Source organism: Carlito syrichta, unplaced genomic scaffold (genome assembly GCF_000164805.1).
Source record: "Carlito syrichta isolate Samal-C Ts95f unplaced genomic scaffold, Tarsius_syrichta-2.0.1 Scaffold303647, whole genome shotgun sequence".
Lineage (NCBI taxonomy): Eukaryota > Metazoa > Chordata > Mammalia > Primates > Tarsiidae > Carlito > Carlito syrichta.
The window spans coordinates 26,972-39,365 of NW_007247743.1; the positions used below are offsets into that span (position 1 = coordinate 26,972).

General features: G+C 35.6%; 1 protein-coding gene across 1 annotated transcript in view; it reads right to left on the reverse strand.

Moving 5' to 3' along the window:
• FAAH2 (fatty acid amide hydrolase 2) overlaps nt 1-12,394 on the reverse strand; it is a 265,152-nt gene that overhangs the window by 20,924 nt on the left and 231,834 nt on the right. The window contains exons 8-9 of the mRNA XM_008058911.2: nt 12,235-12,346; nt 8,726-8,920 (exon numbers count right to left, since the gene is read on the reverse strand). Of these exons, the coding sequence (XP_008057102.2) occupies nt 8,726-8,920; nt 12,235-12,346 (307 nt within the window). The remainder of the gene's footprint in view (nt 1-8,725; nt 8,921-12,234; nt 12,347-12,394) is intronic.

A 12,394-nucleotide genomic window follows, 5' to 3' on the forward strand; every position in this document is an offset into this window, starting at 1 on the left:
TTTCACCAACTTTCCGACATCACGTCTCCACATTTATTTATAATTGTTGTGTCTTCTTTTTATGATCCTTTTATTATTGTAAAATCTTCCTTTCTGTTTGCGGTATTTTTTTGCATGAAAGTATTTTTTTTTCTGTTGTTAATATGCCTACTGAAACTCTTTTACCATTGATGTTTGGAAGGTGTAAAAATAGTATTGATTGACACCTGATTTGGAAATACTGTATCATTATAACTGGGGTTATCTGGATGTCTTGTTTTCTATCTCATGGCCAAGATAAAAAGGATAAAATTTATAACAGACTGTTTAAGGTCCAGAATGTCCTGGGAAATCTTAGAGTAAATTTCTTTAATAATGGTTTGCAACTGAACTAAGTAGTCTGGCAAGCCTATCTTAATTGTCTGGCTAAAGTTACTTAAACAGTAGAAACAAAATCAACTCTTGACAGTTGATCTCTGAGCCCTCTATAAGCCAAGATACCTTGTACAAATCTAGGCGATTAAAGCTGGAATACAGCAGAATCTGTGTGCGAGTGTGTGAATAGGGTGCATGGGGAACTTGCATTGTAAAATCTTTTTTATATCCTAATGGTTGTCTCCATTCTTTTTTGACTCTTGGTGGCTGCCTGCATTCTTTGTCGTTCACTGCATCACATTCTTTGCTTTTCAGTAAAAGCCTTATGTGTACATACTCTGCGGAGTCTTCAGCGTTCTTTCAAAAACCTGAACTGGGAAAAATAATAATAGTATAGATATTTTCTGATCCTGCTAGTTTCAGTTTATTTTTATCATTGAATCTTGTGTGTCTTTTGTACATAGCATATAGTTGGACTTTGGGTTTTTTTGTATCTAACCTGGCATTTTTGCCTTTTGATTGAAGTGTTTATTCCATTTACATTCTTTTATTTTATTTTATTTTATTTTTTTGAGTTGGGAGTCTCACTCTGCCACCCAGACTGGAGTGCAGTGGCCAGAAGGGGCTCCAGCGATCGACCTGCTGGGGCTCCAGCAATCCTTCCACCTCAGCCTTCCAAGTAGCTGGAATTACAGGCGTGCGCTACCATGCCCAGCTAGTTTTTTGATTTATTGTAAAGATGAGGGCTCACCAAGTTGCCCAGGTGGGTCTCGAACCCGCGGGCTCAGGCAATCCACTCACCTCAGCCTCCCAAAGCACAGGATTACAGGCTGAGCCACTGAGCCCGGCTTCCATTTACATTCTAAGTTATAATTTAAATGTATTTACATCCTTATTTTGCTACATGTTTTCTATATGCATCATGTTTTTCTTTTTCTGTTACTCTTTAACTGCCTTTTGTGATAAGTAGGGCTTTTAATGTCTCATTTTAATTTCTTTTCTTTTTTTTTGAGTTGGAGTCTCACTCTGTCATCCAGACTGGAGTGCAGTGGCCGCTCCTGGCCACCGCAGCCTCGACCTGCTGGGCTCCGGCGATCCTTCCGCCTCAGCCTTCCAAGTAGCCAGAATTACAGGCATGCTACCACGCCCAGCTGATTTTTTGATTTATTGTAGAGACGAGTTCTCGCTGCCCTGGTGGGTTTCGAACCCGCGGGCTCAGGCAATCCACTCACCTCAGCCTCCCAAAGGCGCGGGATTACAGGCTGAGTCACTGAGCCCAGCTTTAATTTTTTTAAACTAATTTTTTTTTTTTTTTTTTTAGTTGGAGTCTCACTCCATCGCCTAGGCTGAAGGGCCGTGTCACGCTCATGGCCACCCCAGCGTCGACTTGCTGGACTCCAGAGATCCTTCTGCCTCAGTCTTCCAAGGAGCCGGAACTACAGGCGTGCACTACCACGCCTGATTAATTTTTTACTTGTTGTAGAGACAAGGTCTCTCCAAGTTACGGGGGCTGGTCTTGAACCTGCGGGCTCAGGCAATCCACTCGCCTCGGCCTCCCAAAGTGCTGGGATTACAGGCTGAGCCCGGCCTTTAAACTATATTTTTAAACTGTATTTTCAATGTATTTTCAGTGACTGATTTACAGATAAAATATCCACCTTAACTCATCAACTTTATTTCAGTTTGAAATGAACTTAATTACAATAAAATACAGAAGCTTTGCTCCAATATAGCTCCATTCCCTGCTCCCTTTCTTTGTTATTATAGTCATATATATGTATATCTCACAACAATACAGTGTTATAGTTTTTGCTTTACATAATGTTTGTATGTTTGTGTATATACTCACACACACATGTATGTGCATCTATATGGCTAAGAAAAGAGAAAAATACATTTGTATAGTCTTTTATATTAACCTACTTAGTGTTTCCAGTAGTCTTCACTTTTCCTCTGGAATTGAGCTATGGTTAGGTATAATTTCCTTGCTCCAGTGTAGCTTTAGTCCCTCTTCACTCCTTTGTGCTATTGTTGTCATATAATTACAATTCTATATAATTCCAACAATAACATTATCTAATTACCTTTTCGGCAATAGAATTTTTAAATCAAAAAAGAAAGCAGAAGAAATATACCATTATACTGTCTTTTGTAATTACCTTTATTAGAGCTCCTTGGTTTTTTTTTTTTTTTAATACAAATTTGAATTATTGTCTGGTGTAATTTGCTTTCAGCTAGAGGAACTTCCTGCAGTATTCTTGTTAAGTTTAGTCTGGTAGCAAATTCTCTTTTAGTTTTGTTTTTCTGGAAATGTCTTTATTTTGCTATCACTTTTTATTTATTTATTTTTTTTGAGTCAGACTCTCACTCTGTTGCCCAGGCTGGAGTGCAGTGGCACGCTCATGGCCACTGCAGCCTCAACCTGTTAGGCTCAGGTGATCCTTCCTCCTCAGTCTTCCAAGTATCCCGAACTACAGGCACGCGCTACCATGCCAGGCTATTTTATTTTTTATTATAGAGACAAGGTCTCACCTAGTTGCTCTGGCTGGTCTTGAGCCCCTGAGTTGAGGCATTCCTCTCACGTTGGCCTCCAAAAGTGCTGGGATAACAGGCTTGAGCCACCACACCCAGCCTTGCCTTTACTTTTAAAAGGTGTTTTGTGGGATATAAGAGTGTAGGTTGGCAGTGTTTGTCTCCTATATTTAAGAAGTGTCATCCCACTGCCTTATGGGTTTCATGGTTCTCATGGTAAGTCATCTATCAATGTTACTGCAATTTTCTCCTAAATGATGAATAGTATTTGTTTTATTTTTTTCTATTTTTGCCATTCACTTAGGGGTGGGTATCTGTGTTTATCCTGCTTTAAGTTTGTTTGTTCCATCAAAATGAGAATGTTTTTATTTATAATTCTTTCAATTTTTTTTCCTGTGCCACTTCTCTTATTCTCCTCTTCTGGTACTCTCATTATGCATATGCTGGTATGCTTCATGATGTCACAAAAGTCCCTGAGGCTTAGTTCATTTTTCATTTGTTTTTCTCTCTGTTCATTAAATTAAATAAAGCTTACTGATCAATTTTAAGTTAGTTGATTCTTTCCTCTTTTTTCTTCCAGTTGAAATCTAATGTTGAGCTTCCCTAAATATTTTTTTTATTTCTGTTAAGGCAATTTTAACACCATCATTTTTTTCTTTTTTCTTTTAAATAATTTTGATTGCTTTTTCAATATTCTCTATTTGATAAAAAAGTGTCATCTCACCATTTTTAAATTAAACATGATTTCCTTTGATTGTTTAAATATATTTAAAATGGCTGCATTTATTTCTTTAGCTTCTAAGTTCAACATTTAAAAAAAGTTTATATTGCCTGCTTTTGTTGCTGCTATTCTTGTACATGAGTGACACTTTCTTGTTTTTCTTGCATGACAGATATTTTTGCTGAAAACTAGACACTTTAGGAGGAATATTTCATCAGCACTTGATTTTGATTCATCTTTGCCTCTGAGGCATGTTGTTGCTGGGTTTTGCTTGTCTAATGAGTTCCTGGACTACTTCTGCGCAATGCTTTTCACCTATGGGATGCAGCCTTCTGATGTCACTGCTCCAGTTTCGTTTTTCTTGTTTTTAATTTTAAGCTTGGTTTTCTATGAGTTGTTTCCAGGACAGCATAGCATAGTGATAACCTAGTAATTGATCAGAGAATGTTTTTAAACCCCTTCAGGCAGTAAATCTTTTACCTGTAGGTGTTGGATCTATGTATTATTTTGAACATGCTTTCAAAGTTTAGGAGGTTTACAGATCTGCCCCTCACTTCATTCAGGGACTATTGCTTTCTCTGGTTTCATTTGAGAAGTGCAGCTTTGCACATGCATACAGCCTTTCTGATTATCAAGCATAAATATGATCTTAGCAGCATCCTCTCTGGGTGTTTCTTTATCTAGTCTGTCTGTTAAATTTCTGGCCACTTTGTTGCTTGATGTGGCTCTACTAGTATCACAGAAATCTTAGCTTTCACTGATTTTCTGCAACTGGGATCATTCATATTCTGCTCCATGTAAAATCAGCTTTCCTCAGGCAGAGCTGAAGAGTTGCAACTTATGACTTGCCATGACTTGTTTAGAACAACCAAAATAAGGTGCTGCAGGGTATGACAGCTGTTGGATCTATCCATTTCCTCTACTTGCTCACAATTAAACGTATGCAACAAGAGTCTGGAAAGAGTAACAGTTATTAGTCTTTAAGGTCTGGTTTGCTTCACCCAGTATTTCAAAGTCATATGTGAGAAGAGGAAGGTGGAAACAGACTCCAACTTAAATACCATAGGCTTCCACTGTTCTTATTGGGAATTGTTTTTTTCTTTAATAAGTGCTCTCAATGTATTATATGCCTTTTTAAAATCAATTTTCAGACTTAAAATGATTGGTTTTTTATATTTTTTCCAATTTTATTGCTGACTTGTTGGAGAAAGGATTTGATGAGCTTCTTACTCAGGAATTCTGGGAAGTCCATTCTTATTCATTTATATTTTTATTTCCATATTTATTTGCATGTTTGTTTAACAAAAAGTAATTATGAACCTACTATGTGCAACAATGCAGTTCTAGTCAATGAGGATTGCACAAGTGAAAAGATAGGCACAGACCACATCCCTTATAAAACTTACAATATAGTAGGGTAGTTTGTTATGTGGGATCTATGATTAGAATGCATGGAAGTTTTATCTTGCGTGCCTAGCTTATATTAACTGGTGAGAAGTCCACCGTGCTGAAATATCAAGTTCAATTTGTTCTCAGAGGAAAATAATGCAATAATCAATTATTAGTGGCTGTCATGGGTATAAGAGGGACCATCGAAGATGATGTGTTATGCTTTCGCCACACCTGATATATAAAATCTTGAGATCCACTTTGATGCTGTACACTGTGAAGATCACAGAAATTCTGAGCAACATTCATGACACCAAGATCAGCTGGTTTCCCAGATTATATCTTTAAAATATTGAACAGCCAATTCTGCTCACTTCAGAATATAGCCCAAGAGATTTTTGAATACAGACCCCTGACCTAAATTGCAGTGAGAAGGGAAAGCCACTAGAAGGCCACTTTTATAAGCTGTTTTCTTTCATCTTTTCTGGTATTCCCCCTCCCAGTTATTTTGGCGTGTACGTGTTATATGATAAGAATGGTAAGGCCAAAGTGGAAGAAAACTGTAAATTATGCATTTGAGATAAGACTTAGTAGAGAATATTAATTCTATGTTACCAGAAAATGGAATAAGGCTAAGAAAATATCCTGAGTCTGTAGGCTAAATTGTTCTCTTTAATTGCGGTGTTATTCCAGTTATGCTATGCAAATAAAGGAAAATGTCAGAGTTTCAGGACAGGTAGCATATATGTTTGTTACCGTTTTTATCATGGCTGCTAAGTTTCTTCATGATCTAATTACCCCTCCAAACTTATGTCTTTCCCCTCACTTTTCCATTAAAAATTGACACTCCCCAATTAGTGTTATGCTTCTACTCCATCCACAATGCTCCTGATGTGGCTTCTCAATACCATGGCTTATAGTGTTCCTACTGCCTGAACCATTGTGCCCATTACTCAACTCCCTCCAAGTGGGTAATTTTTATGCCTTCTTCAGGATCCAGATCAGGTGCTCCCTTCTTCAGAAAGTCTTATTTTGCAATGCATTTGCTTTCTTCTATTGAAACTTTTGGTTATATTTCTTTTACTAATCTGGCAGCTCCCTGGGAGCAAGTAATGTGTTTTATTCATCACTCTAACCCCAGGGCACATAGATTGGTCTGCAATAAGTGCATATAGACTGGTCCATTAATATATTCATTAAATATAGCTATTAATAAATAATACATTTATTCTCACTATAGAGTGCCAATGGAGCAAAGTACAAGAAGGTGGTATGGCTTACTAAACACCAAGCAAGGAGGAAGAACAAGGAGAGAGTGAAGAATAATAGGATTTGTAGTCAAACAGACCTAGGTTTAAATGCTTATCCATTCATTTTATAGCTGAGTGACACTTCTAATCTCTTATTTCCTCCTCTATGTAGTGAACTAGCTCACTTCCTCTGAGATCAGGGAGCCTAGGTTCAATTCCCAGTTCCAATACAACCTTAGCTATGTGATTTTGAAAGTGTATCTGAACTTCTTTGTGCCTGAATTCTTTTTCTGTTAAATGAGGATAATAATAGTTTCTCCTTTATATAGGACTGTTGCATAACATTAGATGAGGCATGTAAAACTCAGAACATTTCCTGGAATAGATAAAGCAAGGAAAATATATAGAGCTAATATTACTAGGTAAAATAAAGCTATTAATATTAACTACATTAATGTAAACATAAACATATACATGTGCAAACAATGACATTGTTATCAATATTCTTAATGCTTTAAAGCAATTTACACACACTATTACATTAAATCCTTTGTATCATCCTGGAAAATATATACAGCATTTTCAGCCATAAAAAAAGCTTAAAAATTAAATATCTAGTTTAATGTACTCATCTTGTAAGTATGAGACAAACATAAGACACTTATACATGCTTGACAAACTGAGAAGGGTATTACTAAGTAGGAAAAACCCCTTATTTGGCATCTAAAAATTCTACATTTTTGACAAAATGTCCTTCAAGCCAGGTAAGGTTTTAGCTTCAGTGAAGATAAAAGAAAAACAGGACTGAATATTATCAACCCATGCATGTAGTAAAAATTATATTAGCTTTGAAATCAGATAGAATACAGTTGAATTCCATTCCTGATTCTCATGCTCAAGGCACTTTTTAAGCCATTCGTTTTCTCATCTTTTTTTTTTTCAGGGTCTCACTCTGTCATCCAGGCTGAAGTACAGTGGCATGATCATGGCTCACCTCATTGTCGACCACCCAGGTTCAGGAGATCCTCCCATCTCAACCTTTTGAGTAGCTGAAACTACAGGTGTTCGTCACCATATGGAGCTAATTTTTAAAAGAATTTTGTAGAGACAAGGTCTCTCTATATTGCACAGGCTGAAAAAAGCAATTTTCCTCATCTTTTACACAATGATAGCTGCACCTACTATGAACACTTTTGGGAAAACTTAAATGTCATGATGTATAGCATTTCTAACTTGTAGTATCTGGCATATATTAGATACTTGACAAATTGCAACCAACATCCATCATGGATCTTGTATCAATAACACCTGAAACATCACTTAGCTTGTGATGGGCACACTTTTACGTGTTTAGGGTTAAATTAAAGGGAAAAGTTGCAAACTGTGAAAAATTTCAAGCTGAGAATAATGTCCCCCCAAAACTGTAACCACTAACTTTCTCCTTGGGTTCTCTCCTATAGAATCAAGTATTTCCCTATCCTCAGAACCTGAGTAACTGGGTGATGGAAACTTAGGGCAATGCAGGCAGAAACTTATTTGAAAGACATAAAAAATTAGAGGTAAGTGACCAACTTTAAAGAACAGAGTAAGAATGGGAAAATGAAGGATATAAACTGTTTGGTACTCTTTCCCCCATTCTTTATAAACCTTAAGTTAATTAATTTACAGGCACTATTTCATTTAATCATGAGTGCAACACTCCAAAGCATAGGTTACTTTGACTCCCTGGGTAAAGAAATGGGTTCAGAATGATTGTCTTGCTCCAGGATGCCCAAGTAGAAAGTGACAGAGCCAAAGATAAGAACTCAAATACAGAGGGCTCCAAATTCCAAGTTTAATTGGACCACAGGTTTCTTGAGTGGGGATGTGTATTTGATGAAGACACTTCTATTTTCATCTCATAGAGTAGTATGGTTCCCTGGAAAAGAACCTATAGAAACCATAGAAAAGGAACTTGTATGTGTCTAGAACACTTTATACCTCACATGACCACAGTGCCTCCATAACTCCTAAAACAGCTAAAGAAAATTAGTTTGGTTAACAATAGAATGAATCACTCAGAAAGGATGATAGCTAAGGCAAGTGAATAGTCCCTTAAAGAAATATCTACTGGGAAGACCCAGATCCTCGGAAAAAAGGTTAACTTGACTTTAATATGTATCAGAGCAGCCACAGCAGTCTTTGGATTTAATAAGATCACACTGTGTGATTTAAAACAAATCACTACACTGAAGCTTAGTTCTGTAAAATGTGAATAATGATACACACTTACAGGGTTCTTGTGGCAAGACAAGATATTGGGAAAGTATCTTCCACATAGGACATTAACAACTGTTTGCTTTTCATTTGTCAATAACAGAATTTTTACCTGCATGCTTGAAACGTGTTCAACAACCAACAAAATTATGCTTTTCTTGGAAACATCTCTATTTCTTTAAGATCTTTAAGATTACAGGATGCAAGAAGTACAATTAAGTACCTGTGTAAGCGAAGTTGAAAGGCCTTGTTAGAGGAACATGATGCTTGGGCGCCACTGTGGGATGCGAGGGATATAAAAACACACCATCATTGCCTAGCATTTCCACCAGCTCTTTATGCAGGCATTCTTCCACTGCTTTAAACTTTTTGTATTTTTCATTGTTATATTTGAGCTTTTCTTCCAACAAAGCCAGCCCTATACAATGATATATCAAGTTAAGGTTAAAATATCCATTTTAAATCCTAGCGTTATTTATCTTTATTTATTCAAATAAGTGTTCATTATAGAACATTTAAAAAGTAAGAAAGTGATGAAAAAGAAAACCTTAAAACTTTACCATATATTGTTGATAATTTACTGTTAACTCCTTCTAGATTTTTTAAATCAATGCTGTATATAAAGTTTCTAGCCTCTCCCATAGCATATTATATCATGATGATTTTTCACATCATTAAAAACACATTATAGGCATATTTTATATTATGACTGCATAATGTTATAAGAGTAGAAATGTACCACAATTATTTTCTTTAACTAGTCCATGATTTGGGGATATGTAGAATGTTTTCAAATTTTAAATACTGTAATAAATATCTTCAGGGAAAAAACATTTAGCAAAACTTTATAATAAAATTATACTATATTTTTAGAAGCTTCTATTAAATATATCTCCATGTTTTTAATTATTTTATTTGAAAGATCATAAACATATACATATGTATTCTTACTTTGCACATTAGTTAAGTACACATTATATGCACTTAATAAATCTTAGAATATTTAGTATTTAATATTATTTATTTATTAAAAATAAAGTTTACTTATTTTAAACATGAAGTTTATTTTCCCCATTTTTAAAGGAGCACATAAATCACATAGAACATAAGACAAATTTCTTTTTTTAGAAATTATTATATTTTATCTATTCATTTATTTTTTATTCTTGTATTTATTTATTTATTTATCTTTAATTTTAAAGATGTGGAGTACAATTCAGGGTTAGGCATACAAATGATCATTGAACAGGTAAAGTTTGGGCCTCACTTTGGTCCCCACATCATCTGGTTTGAGATCAGATACACTTAATGATGAAGTGTGACCCCCCCTTCCCCCCCCACCACTCCCTCTCCTGGCAGTTTCCGACTATGGTGTTAAAATACAATTAAAAATTCACACAGAAATACAATGGGCAAGAGAAATCATTGTAAGCATGCTATTACACTTAGTTAATGTACCTATACAAATATTTTATGACATAGAGCTGATTTCATATGCTAAACTTTCTACTTTTTCCACTTATTGTAACATACACAAATTTCTATATCATTAATACAGCTTCATAAACTTGGCTTTAATTACTACATACAATTTCACCCTTTATATAATCTACCACTTATTTCCCTATTGTTATACATTTCAGATGTTTCTAATATTTTGTTATTGTAAATCTTGCTACAGTGCACATCTTGATGTATATAATTATAGTGATAGTTTGATAGTTTAGGATATTCTTATCTGGAGAGTCTGGCTCTTGGCCAAAAACCATACATATATTTTTCAGGCCCAACTATAGGCAATTAAAACAGCTTTACCTGGTAGGCCTCACAGGGTAAAGCTGCCTTCCCCAAACCACACATGATAGACAGTCAATGTATTACTGTTTTTTTAATGGTGAAACAGTCAAGATTCAGGTTCTTCTGGCCAGTCATGTTCTTATGCATATTGCATTCCTAGCTCAGGCAGCTTCATTCCTAGTTAACTTTATCTGAAGATTTTGGTAGAGACCTTCTCCAGGCATCTCTGCTAAGGCTTTTTTGTGGGGGGAAATCTTAAAGACATTTTCCCTTACTCCAACTCAATGGTCAAGACTTTTCTACTCCTAATCACTCTCCCTCACACTACCCCAGCCCTGGAGCCCATGAAAATATTGAAATCTTTTACTTAGGGTTTCTTCAACAGTAAGAAGATGCTCATGTTGATGATAATCTATCTGGAGCAATGTTTCATGAAGGAAATAAAACAGGGGCAGTCAAGTTTTTCATCCAGTTTTATCCTCTTTCCTGTACTACCATAGTAAGTGACTGAAGACTACACTGTCGCTTCTATTTTGGCTTGCTGCTTTCACTGGCCATTTCGACATATAATATTTCAGCTCTCTCTCCAGCTCAGATGAAGCCCTGATATTATTTGAGATGATAAAATATGATTTAAATTGTCTGGATTGGGCTAGAGTCAGACAACCCAGGCACTGTTTTAAGACTTGATGTTCATATATTACCTTTCTTGAATTTTCATGGCTGAACACAAGAAATAGAATATTAGTGACTAGATTATCACAAAAATTCTTTCAAAGAAAAGTAGCTGACAAATATTTGGAAATGAGTGCTTTGATTGCATATTGTCCTTAAAATTATTTTCCTGATGCTCTCAGGGTACAATAGCCATTGAAAGTATAATAGAACACTTTCTGATATTAAATACCTCATTAGTAAAGCTATGTGATAATGATAACAATAATAAACACAGCTGAAAGACTTCATGTGTCTTTACTGTGTTCAAAGATCTGTGTTTCTATCTTAATTGATAAATGGGAAATTCCCAGCACATGAATGGTGGGGCTGTATCTCCAATGTTTTAGATGCATAACCTCATTTAACTGGAGAAATTCAAGAAAATACATATTATTTAATTCACCCAACCATATAATAGTGCATACTTGTATTAATCCCATTTTGTAGATGACAAAAAAATAACCACTGACAATATAAGCAACTGGGTGGAGGTACAGTATGCTAGAAGCTGGAAAAGTTAGGATTAGACTCCAGTTTTGAGTCAACTAATTTATGTTAGCCTCAATTTATCACTATAAAAGAATAATAATACCTATACTATTAGACTATCTTTGATGCTTAAAGGAACAGAACATGCAAGAAGATGTCAAATGTCTAACACCTAGCACTTAGGGACTGGATAAGAATTTCTTTTTACAATAAAAGCAATTAGTTCAGCAGCAAGTGTCCAAAACCACAATCATTTGATTTGTAAGCTGCTTAAATTAAATTTACTCTACATGAGCAATAATTTACATTTTGATAGGTTAACTCATAAACATGTCTTTTAATGGACCTATCCCTAAATTTAAAAATGTTATTTAAAATTTACAGTCAGATACTAAGAAATAATATAGGGCACACAGAAAACATCAGAGGCTTTTGAGTTTGTAGGACCAGTGCTTGAAGAGTGCTTCCTAACTTGGTCACAATGCAATCTCGCTTAATTGAGAGATGAGGGGACATGTAACAAAACAAAGGGTACCTGATCCTAAACCATGGGAAGTGAGGACGAGTGGGAGGCCCAAACTTCACATGCACGTAGACTACTTAAGTAGCTAATCCTGACTTGTTCCTCACATCTCTATAATAAAATAAAGTTATAAAAAATACTTTTTTTAGAATGTTATTTTCTCTCCCAAACATATTAAACCAGTCTAGGAGAGATAATTTACATACCAATGGAGGGGATGGTGTATACTGACAGACCCAGACACCATTTAACCAATTCCCACAGAGGACTGATAGGCTTCCCGTGGTCACCAAGCAGATCCACAAATTTTACAGGTTCCTGAGTTTGAAAACAAGAAAAAAAGTATGGCTAAGACAAAACCTGTAC